This window comes from Echiichthys vipera, assembly GCF_963691815.1.
Source record: "Echiichthys vipera genome assembly, chromosome: 8".
Lineage (NCBI taxonomy): Eukaryota > Metazoa > Chordata > Actinopteri > Perciformes > Trachinidae > Echiichthys > Echiichthys vipera.
This window is the reverse complement of record NC_139833.1, coordinates 3401972-3418103: the sequence shown is the minus strand read 5'-3', so window position 1 is coordinate 3418103 and position 16132 is coordinate 3401972. Positions and strand designations below refer to the sequence as shown.

The window sequence follows — 16132 nt, the reverse complement described above, 5'->3', positions numbered from 1 at the left end:
CACACACACACACACTCACACACGCAGACACACTCCTGCATCCTGTATTTTTTTATGCACCGGGAACCGAGCGCTTTATAAGCGGTGGTGGATTATGATGCCAGTTTTGATAACAGCGGAATATCGGCCTCTCCTCCGGCTGCCACTGTGAACAGCAGCGCATCGCCTCTTTTTATTTCTTTTATTTGATTTTTTATTTTGCACATTTATTTCTAATTCCGTTCCCCCCGTTACTTCAGAGCACCGAGAGACCGCCGACACGCACAGCTTCCGTTCAATGCCGTTGGAACATGTCCTATGTTCCCTTTCAAGGTAAGACGGAGCACATATTATTATTATTATAGTGTCATTTTTTTATTCTCATCCACTGCATCTCTCTCTTTTCTGTCCTCCCCCCGTTCCTCACCACCCTCTCTCTCCCTCTCTCTCTCTCTCTGTGTCCCTCTCTTCTCCCTCTATCATATGCAATAGGCATATCTTAAAGCACCATAGCCGACAGGTGCATAGGAATAAGCCCGGAGTGGCCTCTCGATAGATGCACGGACACACACACACACGCACACACACGCACGGATCCATATGGACCCGTGCATGCCGCAATTATAGTATTGTAATAAGGTATGCATGCGTGCTGGTGTCACGGTCTACTCCTGCAAGTGCATCCCTGCCTTATATGTGAAAACCGCTGTGATATTCTTAGAAATATCCCCATAATGCTCCTGTGGTGGACCAGGATGTGACGCTATAAGGAGTTTATAGGGACAAGATTGTCTGATTTTAGTGGTTTTATTCTATTTGTTGGTGTAAAATGGTGGTAATACTCTTATAGGCACTCTGAGGAGTTCAGAGTGTGCGTTTAATACTTCATTATCTCCCGTGAAATATTCCTATTGGTGGGTTTCTTCAGTGTAGTACCTCAGGAAATATATTTGGGGTTGTGTCGACAGCCTGAATGGACTGCATCCTGCCTCCTCTGTGCAAAAAAACTTTTGCCCACTAAAATATGGAGATGACCAGAAAGAGAGGCTCCTCCATTCCTGCTGGTCTTTCATTCCCCCGTACGCGAGTGTGAGTGGGTGAAAGGCGCTTCAGTGCACGGTGAAGGCAGATTCCCCTTGGTATCAGTGCACTGCAACTGTGACTAATGCTATATGTGAGCAGGCGTGCTGCAGTGAGCTGCCTCAACTCTATCCAGTCGAAACGTTCAATTTGCAGTGTGTGTATGCGTGTGTGTGAGTGTGTGTGTGTGCGTGTGTGTGTCAGAGAGGCTAATTTGGAAAACTAGGAGGTCGTCAAGCACGATGGCCAGAGTCAGACCGGAATGAAATGGAACGCCGGGCGTAAAGTTTGGAGGAACCGTGAAGGATTGAGGGTGTCGTGGTCCGTGTGAGTACCTGTTACCACCAAAGAGGCTTAGATGCCAGAAGCTGTGGAGGATGAGGAAAGAGACTGGATGTGTGTGAGTGGATGTGAGTGTGACAGAGAGAAAATGAGCAGTGTGTAGTCGGTGTGTGGGTTCAGGAGAGAGTGGAGGTGTGCTGCATGTGACTGCCAGGGCGAGAGAGAGAGTGTGTCGGTTTGTGTGTGTGTGGAGACGAGCGGCACACACTCCCGGACCTGTAACCCTTTGTGGAACAACCACGGGTGCTGCCAAAATGGAGACGAACGTCGACCGGAAAAGGCTCCACTCTCGGCTCGTGGACTTCACTCGTGACCCTGGAGTCGTCGTCTGAGCTGCACGTGAAAAGAGAGACCACATTTAACAGCGGCTCCTTTTTCACTGGGCTTTTTTTTCTATTATTATTCCCCCAGAGCGAAGCAGATAATGGCCAAAATGCCCTAGTGTGAAAGTGCAGCTATAGAAGTCGGTTGCATAATGTTGGTGAGATGCTCTGGCTGTGTGTGTGTGTGTGTGCGCACAAGCCCACTCTGGGAGTCATTGCCAGGAAATTGTGCGCCCAGTGCTGCACCTTCAAAACCTGCCAGCGATGGCACCAAGTGCTCTTTCTCTCCCCGTGATCGCAGGGATGTGGTGTTTGGTTTTAGACATTGTTGTCGGAGCTAAGCGCTGTTTAGTTTTATCCAATTTGGCTCAACCGATCGGGGTTTAACCGCAAACTGGATTATGAGGCGTATCGATATGGAGACGCACCAATCCGCTGCTAGGTTTAATGGTTTTAACTCCCTAAAAGCATGAGTAGGATCAAGCGGGTGACACCTGTAAACCTGTTTATTTACTAGCCTTATGTGCTGTATTTTATTTATATGGTAAAATGCGTAAGTTCCTACATATGTCCTCTTAAATGTTACAGTAGAAAGTCGCTAAATTGGGAGAATTTGTCGCTTTTCTCACTTTTACGCCATCATGTTTTTGGACTGTCGGTCGGGCATGAGAAGCCATTTGAAGATGAAGAATTGTGATGCGCACATTTCCCTATTTCCTGATATTTCATAATCCAAACAATTGATCAGCCCATTGTGAAAATACGTGTTGTTTGCAGCCCCCGTACGTATCCTGGCCAACCGGCTCAATACACCCTTGACACACTCCATCCATCTCCCCTGTCCACCTATACATTAGAAGCTCCATGGTTACTCAAAGCGATTATGTAACACCGTGTGATATTTATTGCCGCACAGTGACTCAACATCTACGGATAAAGTGTTGTGTTGTAAGACGGCTGATTTTTAGTGTGACAGTGATCGGCGGTGAGATGTAGGTCCAGATAAGGGGAGAGTTGGGGGAGGAAATAAACCCCCCCTCGGCGATCATGCGGTTGTATTTGAGCCCACATTGACGAGTGTGTTAAGCTAATTTACGAGGCAAGCCATTTGCAGTCATGCCAAGTACCGGCTCACATGAACAGGCAGATAGTGGGAGGCAGGCAGTGGCAGCAGCAGCGGCAGCGGCAGCAGCAGCAGCAGCAGCAGCAGCAGCAGAGACGGGCCTTCCTATCTTGGCTTAATCTTTTCTCTCCCTCATTCGCTCTCTTAAACTCACACCTCCTTTCATTCTATCTCTTTTTCCTTTTCTCTTTCCTGTAGTCGACCCCTCCTCACGCTGAACCACCCACCCACACACACACACACACACACACACACACACACATGCTCTTCTACCCCCTCACTGTCTCTCTCTTTTCCCTTCTCCACAATGGCAATCGGTGAGTGCAGATGGACACTGTGGAAGCATGCAGCTAGCCGCTGAGCTATCCCTGGCCTTGTCGATTTTACAGTAGTTTGATACAGCAGCTCCTGTCAAGCATGGCCGTGGTTAAAGAGACAGCACACCACCAATGCACTGCAGCACTCCTCTACTCCCTCCTTCTCTTTCCCTCTCTTTCTCCCATATGACATAAGGGACTGTCTTACACCCCTCCAATACTCAGGCTGTGCCAAGAACCATCATCTGTTAGGCTATTACTGTACCGCATGCGTTAGATCCATCTAGCCCTGTGCTCTAGAGGATCTGTCGAAAGAGAGAGCCCATTCATTCTCCAGTGGGGCGCTGAGTGTACTGGAGACGCGTTTCCGGCAAGTGTTGTGTCGAATTAGCGGTGGAGACGACCAGTGACGAGCATTCAGGAGAAGTGATTCCTCTTTTAATCACACATGTAGGGCTGAATTATCCAGACGGAGAGCTTCTCTCCGTTGGTGTTGACAGATCTTCAGTGATCTGATGTTTCGCGAATCAAAGAGCCCCCTGTCCAAGTTCATGGACGATTTAAATTTGCTGGCCCAATCCCCTCTGGATCTGGGAAGTCAGCACTTCTAAATGTCAAATAAGACCGTGCCTTTAGATTTTTCAAATATCCCAGAAGCTTTCTGGTCAAAGACATGCAATGATGTCAAGATATATGGGAAATATCCTGTCTGTCATTATTCTGGCCCCGCAGACAGGAAGGCAATCGACGTTCAACAGGCATTTAAATTGAATGCAATGACGTAATATTTTACACATTCATCAGTATGTTCAAGGATCCAATGAACAAGCACACAAGATGGTGCCTCGCAGTCACTTAATACGCTTGTTTAAACGCATATTATCTGGCAGACATTGCACGGTCTTTGATACCGTAGAGGTCAATCAATAGCTGACCGCGGCAGGATAAAATATGTCTGCGCTACACCAGGGATTGTGACCGTATGGACCCATTGATAATCCATACAAGTGTAAGTACTGATGCCCAAGGTGAGATCTTAACACGACGTGACATCTCCCCAATAGTACATCAAGTCATCTACATATAGTGTGAGGATAGGCTGCTTTTACAGTCTGGAAGTCGTATTACTATGTGTCCGTGGAAGGCTCTGAATGGTTTATTTTGAATAAATTAGCCTTGAGTGCGGATGTGGCGTCATTCTCTCGGTCTTTTTGTTCAGTATCAATAGATTGACTCGTCGTCAGCTGATCCTCTCTGTTGCCCGACACTAAACAAGCTACAGTAAAGCGTACCCTGACCCTTATCGCCGTAAGAGCCTTTGGTGCTTCAGTGATACTGGGGGAATCTGCATGGGGTGCTGCTGGAGTCGATGGGAGGAGTGGCTTTTCAGATTCAGCTACACTTTGGGTGGGTGGGTAATTCAGTTCTGCTGCAAAGCCTGAGTGGAATGACTCAATAGGTTTTCACAGAGGGAGAGAGAGAGAGAGAGAGAAAGAGAGAGAGAGAGAGTCAGAGTCGGGGAGAGAGAGCGAGAGAGAGAGAGAGAGAGAAAGAGACGGAGAGAGAGACGGAGAGAGAGAGAGAGAGACACAGAGAGAGCGAGAGAGAGAGAGAGAGCGAGCCTTGGCTTTTGATTGATCTTGTCAGGGTTCACTCACAAAAAGGTCAGGATGAGCTGCCTCCTCTCTCCTGCGCCAATCAGTGGGCTGCCAATCCGGGATAATGATCTCCCTCTGGATGCGGTTGGCTCATAACGTTTGCAGGCATGATGTCGTCAAATCCCATAGATGCCCGTGATTCAGAGCTGTGAGCTTTTAGCTAAAAACCCTAGGCAGTGTGAGAAGTTACAGTACATATGTCCGTAGTATGAGTCACGGGCTGACCAACGCATGGGGTGTTTTTTTCAAGATAAATTAATGTCATGATTTTATTCGCCCCTCATTCAAAGGTCTGTTCAGTTTGCTCTGCTTTACACCTGCAGATGCCTGTTCGAATTATTTAATCATAACATATTGAACTGTTGGGTCCAGTGATTCGCCCCCCCCCCCCCCCCACACACACACACACACACACACAGTTGTATTTCCCACACTTACCATTAAAAAATATGACACCTATTGGTCAAATGAAAGTATTTTAAGGATCTTTTTTTATAATAAAGAAGCCGGCAACACGTTGGTGTGGTGGTTAGCACTGTCGCCTCACAACAAGAGGGTTCCTGGTTTGAATCCCGGCTGGGGCCCTTCTGTGTGGAGTTTGCATGTTGTCCCTGTGTCTGCGTGGGTTTTCTCCGGGTTCTCCGGTTTCCTCCTACAGTCCAAAGACGTGCAGGTGTTCGGTTCATTGATGACTCTAAATCACCCGTAGGTGTGAATGGTTGTCTGTCTCTGTTCGTCTCTATGTGTCCTGTGATAGACTGGCGTCCTGTCCAGGTTGGACCCCGCCTCACGCCCGATGTCAGCTGGGATCGGCTCCAGCCCCCCACGCGACCCCGACAGGGATAAGCGGTTGAAGACAAACTAATGAATAATATAAATTTTGCTATATACCATGATAAATAATAACATGCATAATTAAAAGTTTATACACACTGGGGAGATTTGATCTTCTCCTTTGACGCGCACACTCAAAGTACGTACCTGAAATAGCGTGCGGGCCGGTAAAATAAGAGCCGCTACCACAGGCTGTAAAATAATGGCCTCTGAAATGAATAGGAGAAAAAAAAAACCCATCTCTGTGCACTGAAGCCTGAAGCTGGATTAAACATCAGCGTCAGGCTATCAATCTGTGAGTGACGAATACAGCGCTCCCTGCTTAGTGTGGCATTCATGCTCCACCACACCAAACAAGAGCACACTGCACTCACTGTTGGGGTAACCGGACACCTGTAGAGCCATTCATTTCAGTCCTATTTCTATTGTTTGGGCTTGTGTGCGTGTATATGTTTGTTCACGTAACTTACTTTATTCATTGTGTTTTGACAGTGTATTTTTTTGATGTGTGTGTGTGTGTGTGTGTGTGTGAGGCTAAGATGCTGCAGTCTCCTTCAGCTCAGTATAGAGAGAAGCGGTCATATCAGGTCATGGAAATTTTTGCACGGTACCAGCGCGGCTGAGCCAAGCCTCCCCTCGACTCTGGAATAAGTGTGAAACTCACCTTCACAGAGCAATGGGAGTGTTTATGACACCGTGCACTCTGCCTCAAATTAGGTACTTTTAGTTATCAGTGCAAGTAAACAGTCGTGGTTTCATGCATCATAAAATAAAGTATCAAAGCTATCAGCTATGTTGCTAGCAGCATGCTACAGCACCTCTGTCCCCTTAAACATGTAGATTTTTTTGCTTTTTTGAGCAGCAAAGAGGCAATTTTGGGCACGATGCCATGACGACAAGTAATAATTCTGGTGTGACGAGTAAAATATACACGGATATTTTATTTTAACTAGGGATGCTCGATATTGGCTTTTCTGTCGATATCCGATATTCCGATATTGTCCAACCCTTAATTTCCGATACCGATATCACCCGATACCGATATATGCAGCCTTTTTACACCAAAATTCATCACATATCACCTATTATGGAATTAACATATTATGCCTAATTGTATGTGATGCCCCACTGGATGCAAACATAAATGCAACACGGCTTTTCAAATGTAAACACAGTCTGCGCAAAATAAGTTATTGAAAAAAGTGCCATTCATTTATTTGTTTGTGTTTTTAGAGAGAATATTTTGCCTCAAACACACTACAGACATTATCAACACAAGGAAGATGCATAGCTTCAGTCCAGAGTAGTGAACAAACATAGTTTTCTTTTTCCAGACTGAGTAACGAAAGAGCCGTAACTTGGCAAATAATACAATCAATAAATTAGCAGTCAAGCTCAACATGCTAGCCTGTATTGGATCTAACGGATACAGCACCAGAAATTACTTTCTCGACGTGACTGTAAACAATGCTGTACAGTTCGGGTCAGCAATGGTCTGAGAAATACTTGCGACTGGGCGTTATACAGACATAACGTGGCTCGAGGAACTCCACACGTTTGGTGAATCCGGCATCTTGAACGATAGAAAAAAGGTTTGTTTCTCGGTGTCGGCTGTTGCTTCTTTTCATCACTTTATGTAGCGTTTAACTCCCCATGAATCTTCTTGAGGTGGGTGATCAAATTTGATGTTCTAAAGGAAGACGCCTTGTTTCCTCCTCTCATAACTAACGCCTTGCAGTCATTGCAAAGCGCACATATACTGTTAGTAGATGACACTTGGAAATACTTCCAAACCACGGACATCTCATGCACCGGGAGAGCTGAAGCTTGTTAGCCACGGTTAGCGACCTACGAGTGAGCGTGTTGTTGTTGTTATACGTCATCAAGCACGCGCCTGTAAACGGCCCGTGTTGCATTCAGGTACACTCGGAAATGCTGAAGCCTACAGAATTAACATCGGATGTAAAAACCCGATACCGATAATTCCCGATATTACATTTTTAACTCAATATCGGCCGATAATATCGGTGGGCCGATATTATCGGCCATCCCTAATTTTAACTCAATAATATTTAGCACGGGCTACACGGTGGTGTAGTGGTTAACCGGCTGGGGCCCTTCTGTGTGGAGTTGGCATGTTCTCCCCGTGTCTGCGTGGGTTTTCTCCGGGTTCTCCGGTTTCCTCCCACAGTCCAAAGACGTGCAGGTGTTCGGTTCATTGATGACTCTAAATCACCCGTAGGTGTGAATGGTTGTCTGTCTCTGTTCGTCTCTATGTGCCCTGTGATAGACTGGCGTCCTGTCCAGGGTGGACCCCGCCTCACGCCCGATGTCAGCTGGGATCGGCTCCAGCCCCCCGCGGCCCCGACAGGGACAAGCGGTCGAGGATGAATGAATGAATGAATGAATGAATAGTTAGCATAATTAGCATTTCCATGACTGTCAAGAATAAGTGTGAACCTGAACATGAAAGGATTGCCATTCTCAAGAAATGTCACTGTTGTGTTTGTGCAAGCACGTCCTGTACAGTATAATTTAGTATAATGGACTTTATTATGTGAGATAGGTGTGTATAGCGTCCAATCTGAAATTCATGCTCGAGGGTGCACGCAGCAGGGAGTAAGCAGAGTATTCACTACCAGAGCTGAGACAATTAGTGGATTCATAATTTAGTAAATTAAAAGAAAAGAAAGAAAGCAGGCACAAGCCCAAAACACACACACACACATTCACAAACAGGACCTATACACATGGAATAACGGAGAGATGTCAGAGTGAGGGGCAGTAGCGTTCCCAGCACATTTGACTGGGGGGGCCAAGGTGGGACACAGAGCCAGAGTGGGGTGGCAACGGCAAAGCCAACCTGAATGAACGATATTCGTTATTAACGAATGGTCCAATTGGTCAGTGTAAAATCCTCTTTATGACTAAAATAGTATTCCTCTGCACTTGATGTAATCATGAAAGTAACCACCACACAGGTTTGGTAGTTTAGTGGTTTACGCTATCGCTTCATAGAAAGAAGCCCCAGGTTTGAACTTTGGCTCTTCCTGTGCAGAATCTGCACGTTCGTGTGGGTTTTCTATGGTTTCAGCCCACGTCGCAAAGATGTGCAAGTCAGGCAGAGTGGAGACTCTAAATCGCCCGTAGGTATGAATGTGAGCGTGAGTGGATGTCTGCCTATCTGAGTTCAACCTGCGATGGACTGGCGACCTGCCCGGTGTCCTGCCATCCGCCCAGTGCATGCTGGGACAGGCTGTAGCCCCAGGTGTGCCAGAAAAGTAGGCTGAGAATTGAATGAATACATTATTAACCGGATACATCTTTTTTTTTACATCAACAGATCAAATAAAGATATTAACCCTCCTGTTCTCCTAAGGGTCAATTTGACCCCATTTAATGTTTAAAATCTCTAAATAATGACGTCTTTTTTTGTTTTTCTGCTTTATATTTATGACTTTTCCTCATTTTATGGGGACAACTCATAAAAAACCTAAAATTGGCACAATTATATATATTTCTACTTGTGTCATCGGTGTTCCTTTGGGTCAGTTTGATAATCTGGATGATTTAATCATTATTATCATTGTTTATTTTACAATTCAAATATTATATGAGGTCAAATTCATGCTGCTGTCCTTGATAACGGACGTTACTTTCATTCCAGATGTTACAAATAACACAAAATAGCATTAAAATAACAGACTTACTTTAAAACACACACACAGAAATCCCTCCATGCAGTTTAACATCAGTGATATTTTTCATTCTGTTAAATAAAAAACATAAAGTACCCGACTTCACTTGAGTCACACATTGATTCTGATCATTTTCCAGATGTTTAAACTGCTACGGTCAAATTGACCCCAAGAATAAATGGTGTTAGTCAAATTTGAGGGCAACAGGAATAATTAAAGTGAATATAGAGAACATTTTACACATTAACAGTATCTGTATCTGAGTCCATCCTCATGTCCTTTGCCTTTTGGCTCATGGATTAAAAGTGCCGGGGTGGACTTTGATAGGACACAGGAAGTGCAACAGCTCCGTATTTTAGCTTCATCTGTGGCTTTATTCTGTTGTGATGAAGTTGTTTTATTCTGTCACGTAGTGTAATTGTTGAAAAGTGGCATGGTGGCTTAGTGACACAAGTTAATACGGTGAATTTGTGAACTCATATAAAAGATCAAAGAGTATATTTGGGATGTATTTGAATGTGAACGACCTCTAAAGATCATCATTCAACGTAAACAGAAGGTAGAGTAGCTGCTGCGTGTCAAACAACGACTCAATCCACCCTCTGTCCTTTCCATTTGAACATGTTTTCTATCACATGTGTTTTTTAACAGACATGTCGGCTCTGCCTCAAGTTCAGATGTAGATTTGAGCAAATTTGTTCCCTAAGAGTTTCACAAGTGATGTTCACGTTATGCCGTTTACCTGACCTGTATCATCTCATCTCATCTCATCTTCAAACGCTTATCCGGGGTCGGGTCACAGGGGGAAAAGCTTTAGCAGGGGACCCCAAACTTCCCTTTCCCGGGCCACATTAACCAGCTCTAACTGGGAGATCCTGAGGCGTTCCCAGGCCAGTGTGGAGATCTAATCTCTCCACCTGGTCCTGGGTCTTCCCCGAAGCCTCCTCCCAGCTGGACGTGCCTGGAGCCATCATTCAACGAAAACAGACGGTAGAGTTACTGCTGTGTGTCAAACAACGACTCAATCCACCCTCTGTCCTTTCCATTTGAACATGTTTTCTATCACATGTGTTTTTTAACAGACATGTCGGCTCTGCCTCAAGTTCAGATGTAGATTTGAGCAAAATTTGTTCCCTAAGAGTTTCATAAGTGTTGTTCACTATATTTGTAGTGTAAGTGTTTGGCCCTGTGTGTGTTTTTTTATGTAATTGTGTGTAATATGATTGTGTGTAATACGTGTGTAGCTGTGTTTTAGCTCCACTCAAAGGACCTCATAAAGGTTAGCAGGCTCACTCAACAGCTGATGGTAAATTTAGCCTCCCTTTCACACAGTCTCACACACCATTTGAGTAGTTTTCCACTGTATCAGACCAAATGAATGCCTGCTACTGCACTGGAGAGATACGGCGTTATTTAAATGTATTCATTATCAGAATTAAGAGTGGTTGTGATGCAACTGACTGTGTTTACATGCACATTGTATATTGTGCCTTACTCCTACTACGCTGTTTACATGGCTAATGTAATTCTATTATAACATGCAGCCGTGCAAAATAGGATTTTTCCGTGCAAAACCAAAAACTAACTAACGTTTTCATAATGTTTAAAAGAAACTAGCAATGTCAGCTTTTTTTGCATCTCTACCCCAACCTTGGAAACTGTTTCCTAGGTTTGTATCTAATAACCATGGCAACGCACTGAGCTGACCATAAGCCAGAAAAAAGGGCGAGGACTGTTGCAAATTGCAGTAAAACCCCAATGAGACTGAATACATGTCCAATGAATGCTTCTAAAACCTGAATATTACCAGAACATCCAACACGTCTTCATTGGAAAATGCTATTTTGGAATATCCAAACAGAATACGCCGTTAACTTGACCTGTATCATCTCGTCTCATCTTCAGCCTCTTATCTGGAGTCGGGTCTCGGAGGCAGCAGCTTTATCAGGGGACCCCAAACTTCCCTTTCCCGGGCCACATTAACCAGCTCTAACTGGGGGATCCTGAGGCGTTCCCAGGCCAGTGTGGAGATCTAATCTCTCCACCTGGTCCTGGGTCTTCCCCGAGGCCTCCTCCCAGCTGGACGTGCCTGAAACGCCTCCCTAGGGAGGCGCCCAGGGGGCATCAAATTGGGAATAATGTCATATTCAGAATAATGGTGTAATATGAATGCGCATGTAAACGTAGTACATGTACTTGCAAAATAACTCCAATAGTTGTGTTTAACTTTAATGAGTTTGATGAGTTTTCTGGGCGGGACTGAATGTAACAGAACAAGACAATGCGAGACTTTGTTGTTCATAATTTACAGCACTGTCAAACAGGTAGGAAGGGATGGTGTTGAGAAGGGCTTGTGGGGTGCCAAAACTACACTTTTAATTGGGTTCTGGGTTCTCACTTTCACTTTCATGTTTGAAATTGCAAGCCCGACCCAGGAGTATTCAGTATCTGCTAGTGCCATTTAAGAACAAAAGGATATAAATGGTCCCCTCCAAAGAGCACGGCACGAAAGGGGCCATTTTTGGCAATGCTATATTTTGTTGCGTTCCAGAGGAGAATGGTTTAACCCAGAGTTCCCATTGTTAAAATGTTCAGAGTTGTTCAAGTGTGGTATCCAGAGGTAGTCCCCTCAGATAGAAATGTAGCCCCTTGTGCACCTCTTTTGTAAGAGGTCTGAAGTTGCATCTAATGAACTTCCATGGTAATGTTTCTGTCAGGCCCAGGCAGGAATGAGGACTCAGATGCGGAGGTTCGCGGATCAAAACTGAATTTATTTTCTTGACGACAAGAACGTGGCACAGAGCGAAAAGGCCACAAACAAAAAATCACTCCGCGCAGGAGGAACAAGCTAATACCGATGGGTATAGAACAAAGTACAAAATAAAGTCGCTCCGTCCAGGAGGAAAAAACAAAGGAGACAAGAGAAGAGACTTGATCAACAGGGAATACAAACACCTGAACATGGAAACAAAGAACTCAAAAGCATGAACCAGACTGTGGAAAAACGCTGGATACGTTCGGCACAAGGTAGGAAATTATCTGGCCGAGGGACAGGGGGGAAGACACAGACTTTATACACATGAAGGGAACCACAGGTGGAGACAGTCATGGATCAGGGGAGGACGTCAGACCGGGGACACAAGAGGAAAGGCAAGTGACCTGGAACAAGAGGAGAGTTACCTTTCAAAATAAAACAGGAAATGCACAAGACAAAAAACCCAAAGACAGGACAGACCTCACCACGGCGTGACAGTTTCCTTTTAGTATTTGCACACACAATTATGTGCAAACCACATAACTAACATTTCTTACTGCTCTCAGCTCTGGCACACACTCACATTATTCATGGGTGAAAGGTTGCCTCGCAGATACTGCAATCCAAGTGGTTTGCCACCACGCCACGACCCCCAGGTCCTGCAGCCTGGCTTTATGTAACACATGCAATCTAGTAGAAAATGAACATATGACAGAGCGGCTGCATGCTAGGTTGCTTTCTCTCACTGGATAGGACATGTTTTTACTCAAAAGGGGTCAAAGAAGACTCTAAGATGCTTAGATTAGTTTGTTTCAAAGAGGAATATCAGATTTATAGATGATGTAGAGTATCAAACGGTGGTGATTTCATAATGATGTCTTGCAGTGCTAACATATTGTTCAGACACAGGCATTTTACACCTGGGTGAGCTTTGTGTGAGGTTCATTAATTACCCCTTTTATTTCAAAGTCAGAGAGGTCTAACACAAGACGGGATTTAAAGTATGCTAAATTGTAAATGTAGTGGCCTAGTAGGAATTAAACCGCAGGACAGACTGTGGTGATGCATGTGTACATTTTAAGATTCTGGATCTGACACAGTAAAGAAAGGAAACAGAGGTTTGATCTCCATCGATCTTGGGCAGCAAAGTTATTCCTCGTATGTCAGTTCGTGTCCAGCTCTTGGCCGCCTGTCTATTTCCATCAGCAGCGTCCGCGGGACACTGTCACCGCAGCTCTCAGAATCTATCAGCGAAGAAAGCATCTGATATGATAACAGGACTCTATTATCTGACCGCTTTAATGGAGGACAGGGTTTGTGTCAGATCTTCTCAAGTGATGTCATCACCTCAGCCCCTGGGTAAACTCAGAGCTAATATACTGTAGGGAAACAGGAAGGGCTGAATGATGAATGCCAAGCTGTCCCCTAAAGAAAGAGCATGCACTTAGGAAACGCAGTAATCTTCCATTGTAATCTTGGACTGTATTTCTGTGCAGGGCACAACAGGACAATGTGAGCCAGTGAATACATTTATGGAGTTCCTGACTCTTCTGGGATGTGATTCATTTGTATCCCGGATTTTATGAAGGAAGGCGACACGGTGGTGTGGTGGTTAGCGCTGTCGCCGCACAACAAGAGGCATGTCCAAAGACGTGCAGGTGTTCGGTTCATTGATGACTCTAAATCACCCGTAGGTGTGAATGGTTGTCTGTCTCTGTTCGTCTCTATGTGTCCTGTGATAGACTGGCGTCCTGTCCAGGGTGGACCCCGCCTCACGCCCGATGTCAGCTGGGATCGGCTCCAGCCCCCCGCGACCCTGACAGGGACAAGCGGTTGAAGATGAATAAATTAATTTATAACCTTTATTTATCCAGGGAAGGTTTTCTGTGCTTATTTTAAGCAATCCCTCCCTGCTGCTCATTCATGTAGTTAGACATTTAGGCACTTTAAATATGCCTCATGTACCTTCAGTATATCTCAGGCCCTGTTGGAAGGACCGGTGTTTAATTGCGCTGCCCGGCGGATGACTGTTGTTGAGGGACAGGAGAGCATCTGTCATTTACGATACCAACTAAGAATTTAAGATTTTGAACAAAACTTTCCGTCACAAGCACACTTCTCAGACCCTCCAGGGAGGGCAAAGTGTTACGCGTTCACTTCGCTTGCCATGGATTTGGAGTGAATATGTGAACTAATGGCATCTGGCAGGAATGGCTGCTGCACACACGGAAAGCCCGCTGCTTATGGCCTGTTTGTGGTGGAGGCGGACGTGCTTCCATCTGAGGTATGTGTCCGTTCGAATTAGCGACAGAACACAACGGCTGCGGAGGCCTGAGGTGAGCTCCCAGGGAGCAGCGGTGACCTCACTTCATAGTGTCTGACACCATCAATAACAGTAGTGGGGATGAATGAATGAGTTCACAGTGACACGCGTCTGTGTTCAAATAAACACACTTCAGGGCTGGATGATGTCTTACACCCGGGGGTGGGTGATAAATTAAAAGTGTGGCAGCGGCCGTACACTTTAAGTCTGTTGTTGTGGCGAAGAACATCTGCATGGACAACTCTTTAAATCACACAAATATCCCGCAATCTCTGCTTCCATTGATCAGCTTTTAAGTCCGTGTGAGTGTGTGTGTTACCGCAGACTGATTCTCCTCACTCGCTGCGGTTGGCGGGAAAAATAAAATCAATGGATCAATACATAAACACGGTGGATTTCTCCCGATTATTTTGGTACAGTAACTGTCTGCTGTCGCTCAGACGCCTGGTGGAGGCAGGTTAGCAGCCGCCGTCCACTCAGCTGCTGACAGACGGCTGTAGCCTACGGAGGAAGACAGTTTTCAACAGGCACGACACAACGCTCATGTCTCGCAAAATAACCTCACAAACTGTTACGATGCATTCCTCCATTTACTTTCCTTATTAAACAGGAAAACAGAGAATACAACGGTACACCTTCTGAATTCAAGTTTCTCTCTTTCACCAAACTAAGACGTTAACTTAATAGCCTTACTAAATGCCCGAACCACCTCAACTGGCTCCTTTCAACGCAAAGGAGCAGCGGCTCTACTCCGAGTTCCTCACGGATGCTGAACTTCTCCCCCTCTCTCTAAGGGAGACTCCAGCTCCCCTCCTGAGGAAACACATTTCGGCCGCTTGTACCCGCGACCTGGTTCTTTGGGTCCTGACCCAGCTTTCATGACCACAGGTGAGGGTAGGAACCAGGACTTAGCTGTAGATCCAGAGCTTTGCCTTCCTCAGCTCTCTTTTGATCACAACGGTGCGGTAGAGCAACTGCAGCTCCGCCCCCGCTGCTCCGATTCTCCCGCCAAACTCACGCTCCATCGTCCCCTCACTCGTGAACATGATCCCGAGGTACTTGAACTCCGAAACACGAAATACGACCCCAATTCGACTGAATTCTGATGTTGCTCCGTAACTGCTAAATGTGTAAATAAGCAACTGTTTCATACAGTTGCCGCTGCATAACAGTGGAACATCCTACATATTCTCTACAGTGACATATAGAGAGGTGAAGTCCCTCCCCTTCCAGTGGACCAACATGGGACCTTATTTCAGGAAAAATGTATGAAAGTCAATGGGAAGAGACAATTTTTATTTTTTGATGTGCCATGTTTGTAATTAGAAAGGCTACTTCTGTGTGTGTGTGTGTGTGTGTGTGTGTGTGTGTGTGTGCTTTGTACCAGGACGTATTGTATGTGAGTAACTCTTTTGCGAGTGCATTGAAACAAACAAACATGGGGCTTTTCTTCTCGGTGAATAATACAAATGCCCTCACGCTGCCTCTAATTAAAATATCAGGTCATGAATTACAGTACTTATATAAAGGTGGCTGCAGAGGACCTATTTTCTTCTGCCACAGCATTTGTTGTAAGCTCAACATTGTGTTCTGGCACTGAACTGCTGCTCTTTACCCATTCATATGATTGTTTGTGCGTGAGTCCGTGCGAATACCTGTGTGTTTGGAAATGTCAGAGTATCTCATGTAGTTTTGCTATT

General features: G+C 45.4%; 1 protein-coding gene across 1 annotated transcript in view; it reads left to right on the top strand.

Annotated features, from left to right (window-relative positions):
• Window positions 1-290: 290 nt before the first annotated feature.
• Window positions 291-16132, top strand: part of syngap1b (synaptic Ras GTPase activating protein 1b) — a gene marked incomplete at both ends in the record, with an annotated part of 171782 nt that continues 155940 nt past the window's right edge. Inside the window, 1 exon segment of the mRNA XM_083918601.1 lies at window positions 291-312. Coding sequence (XP_083774727.1) covers window positions 291-312 — 22 coding nt within the window.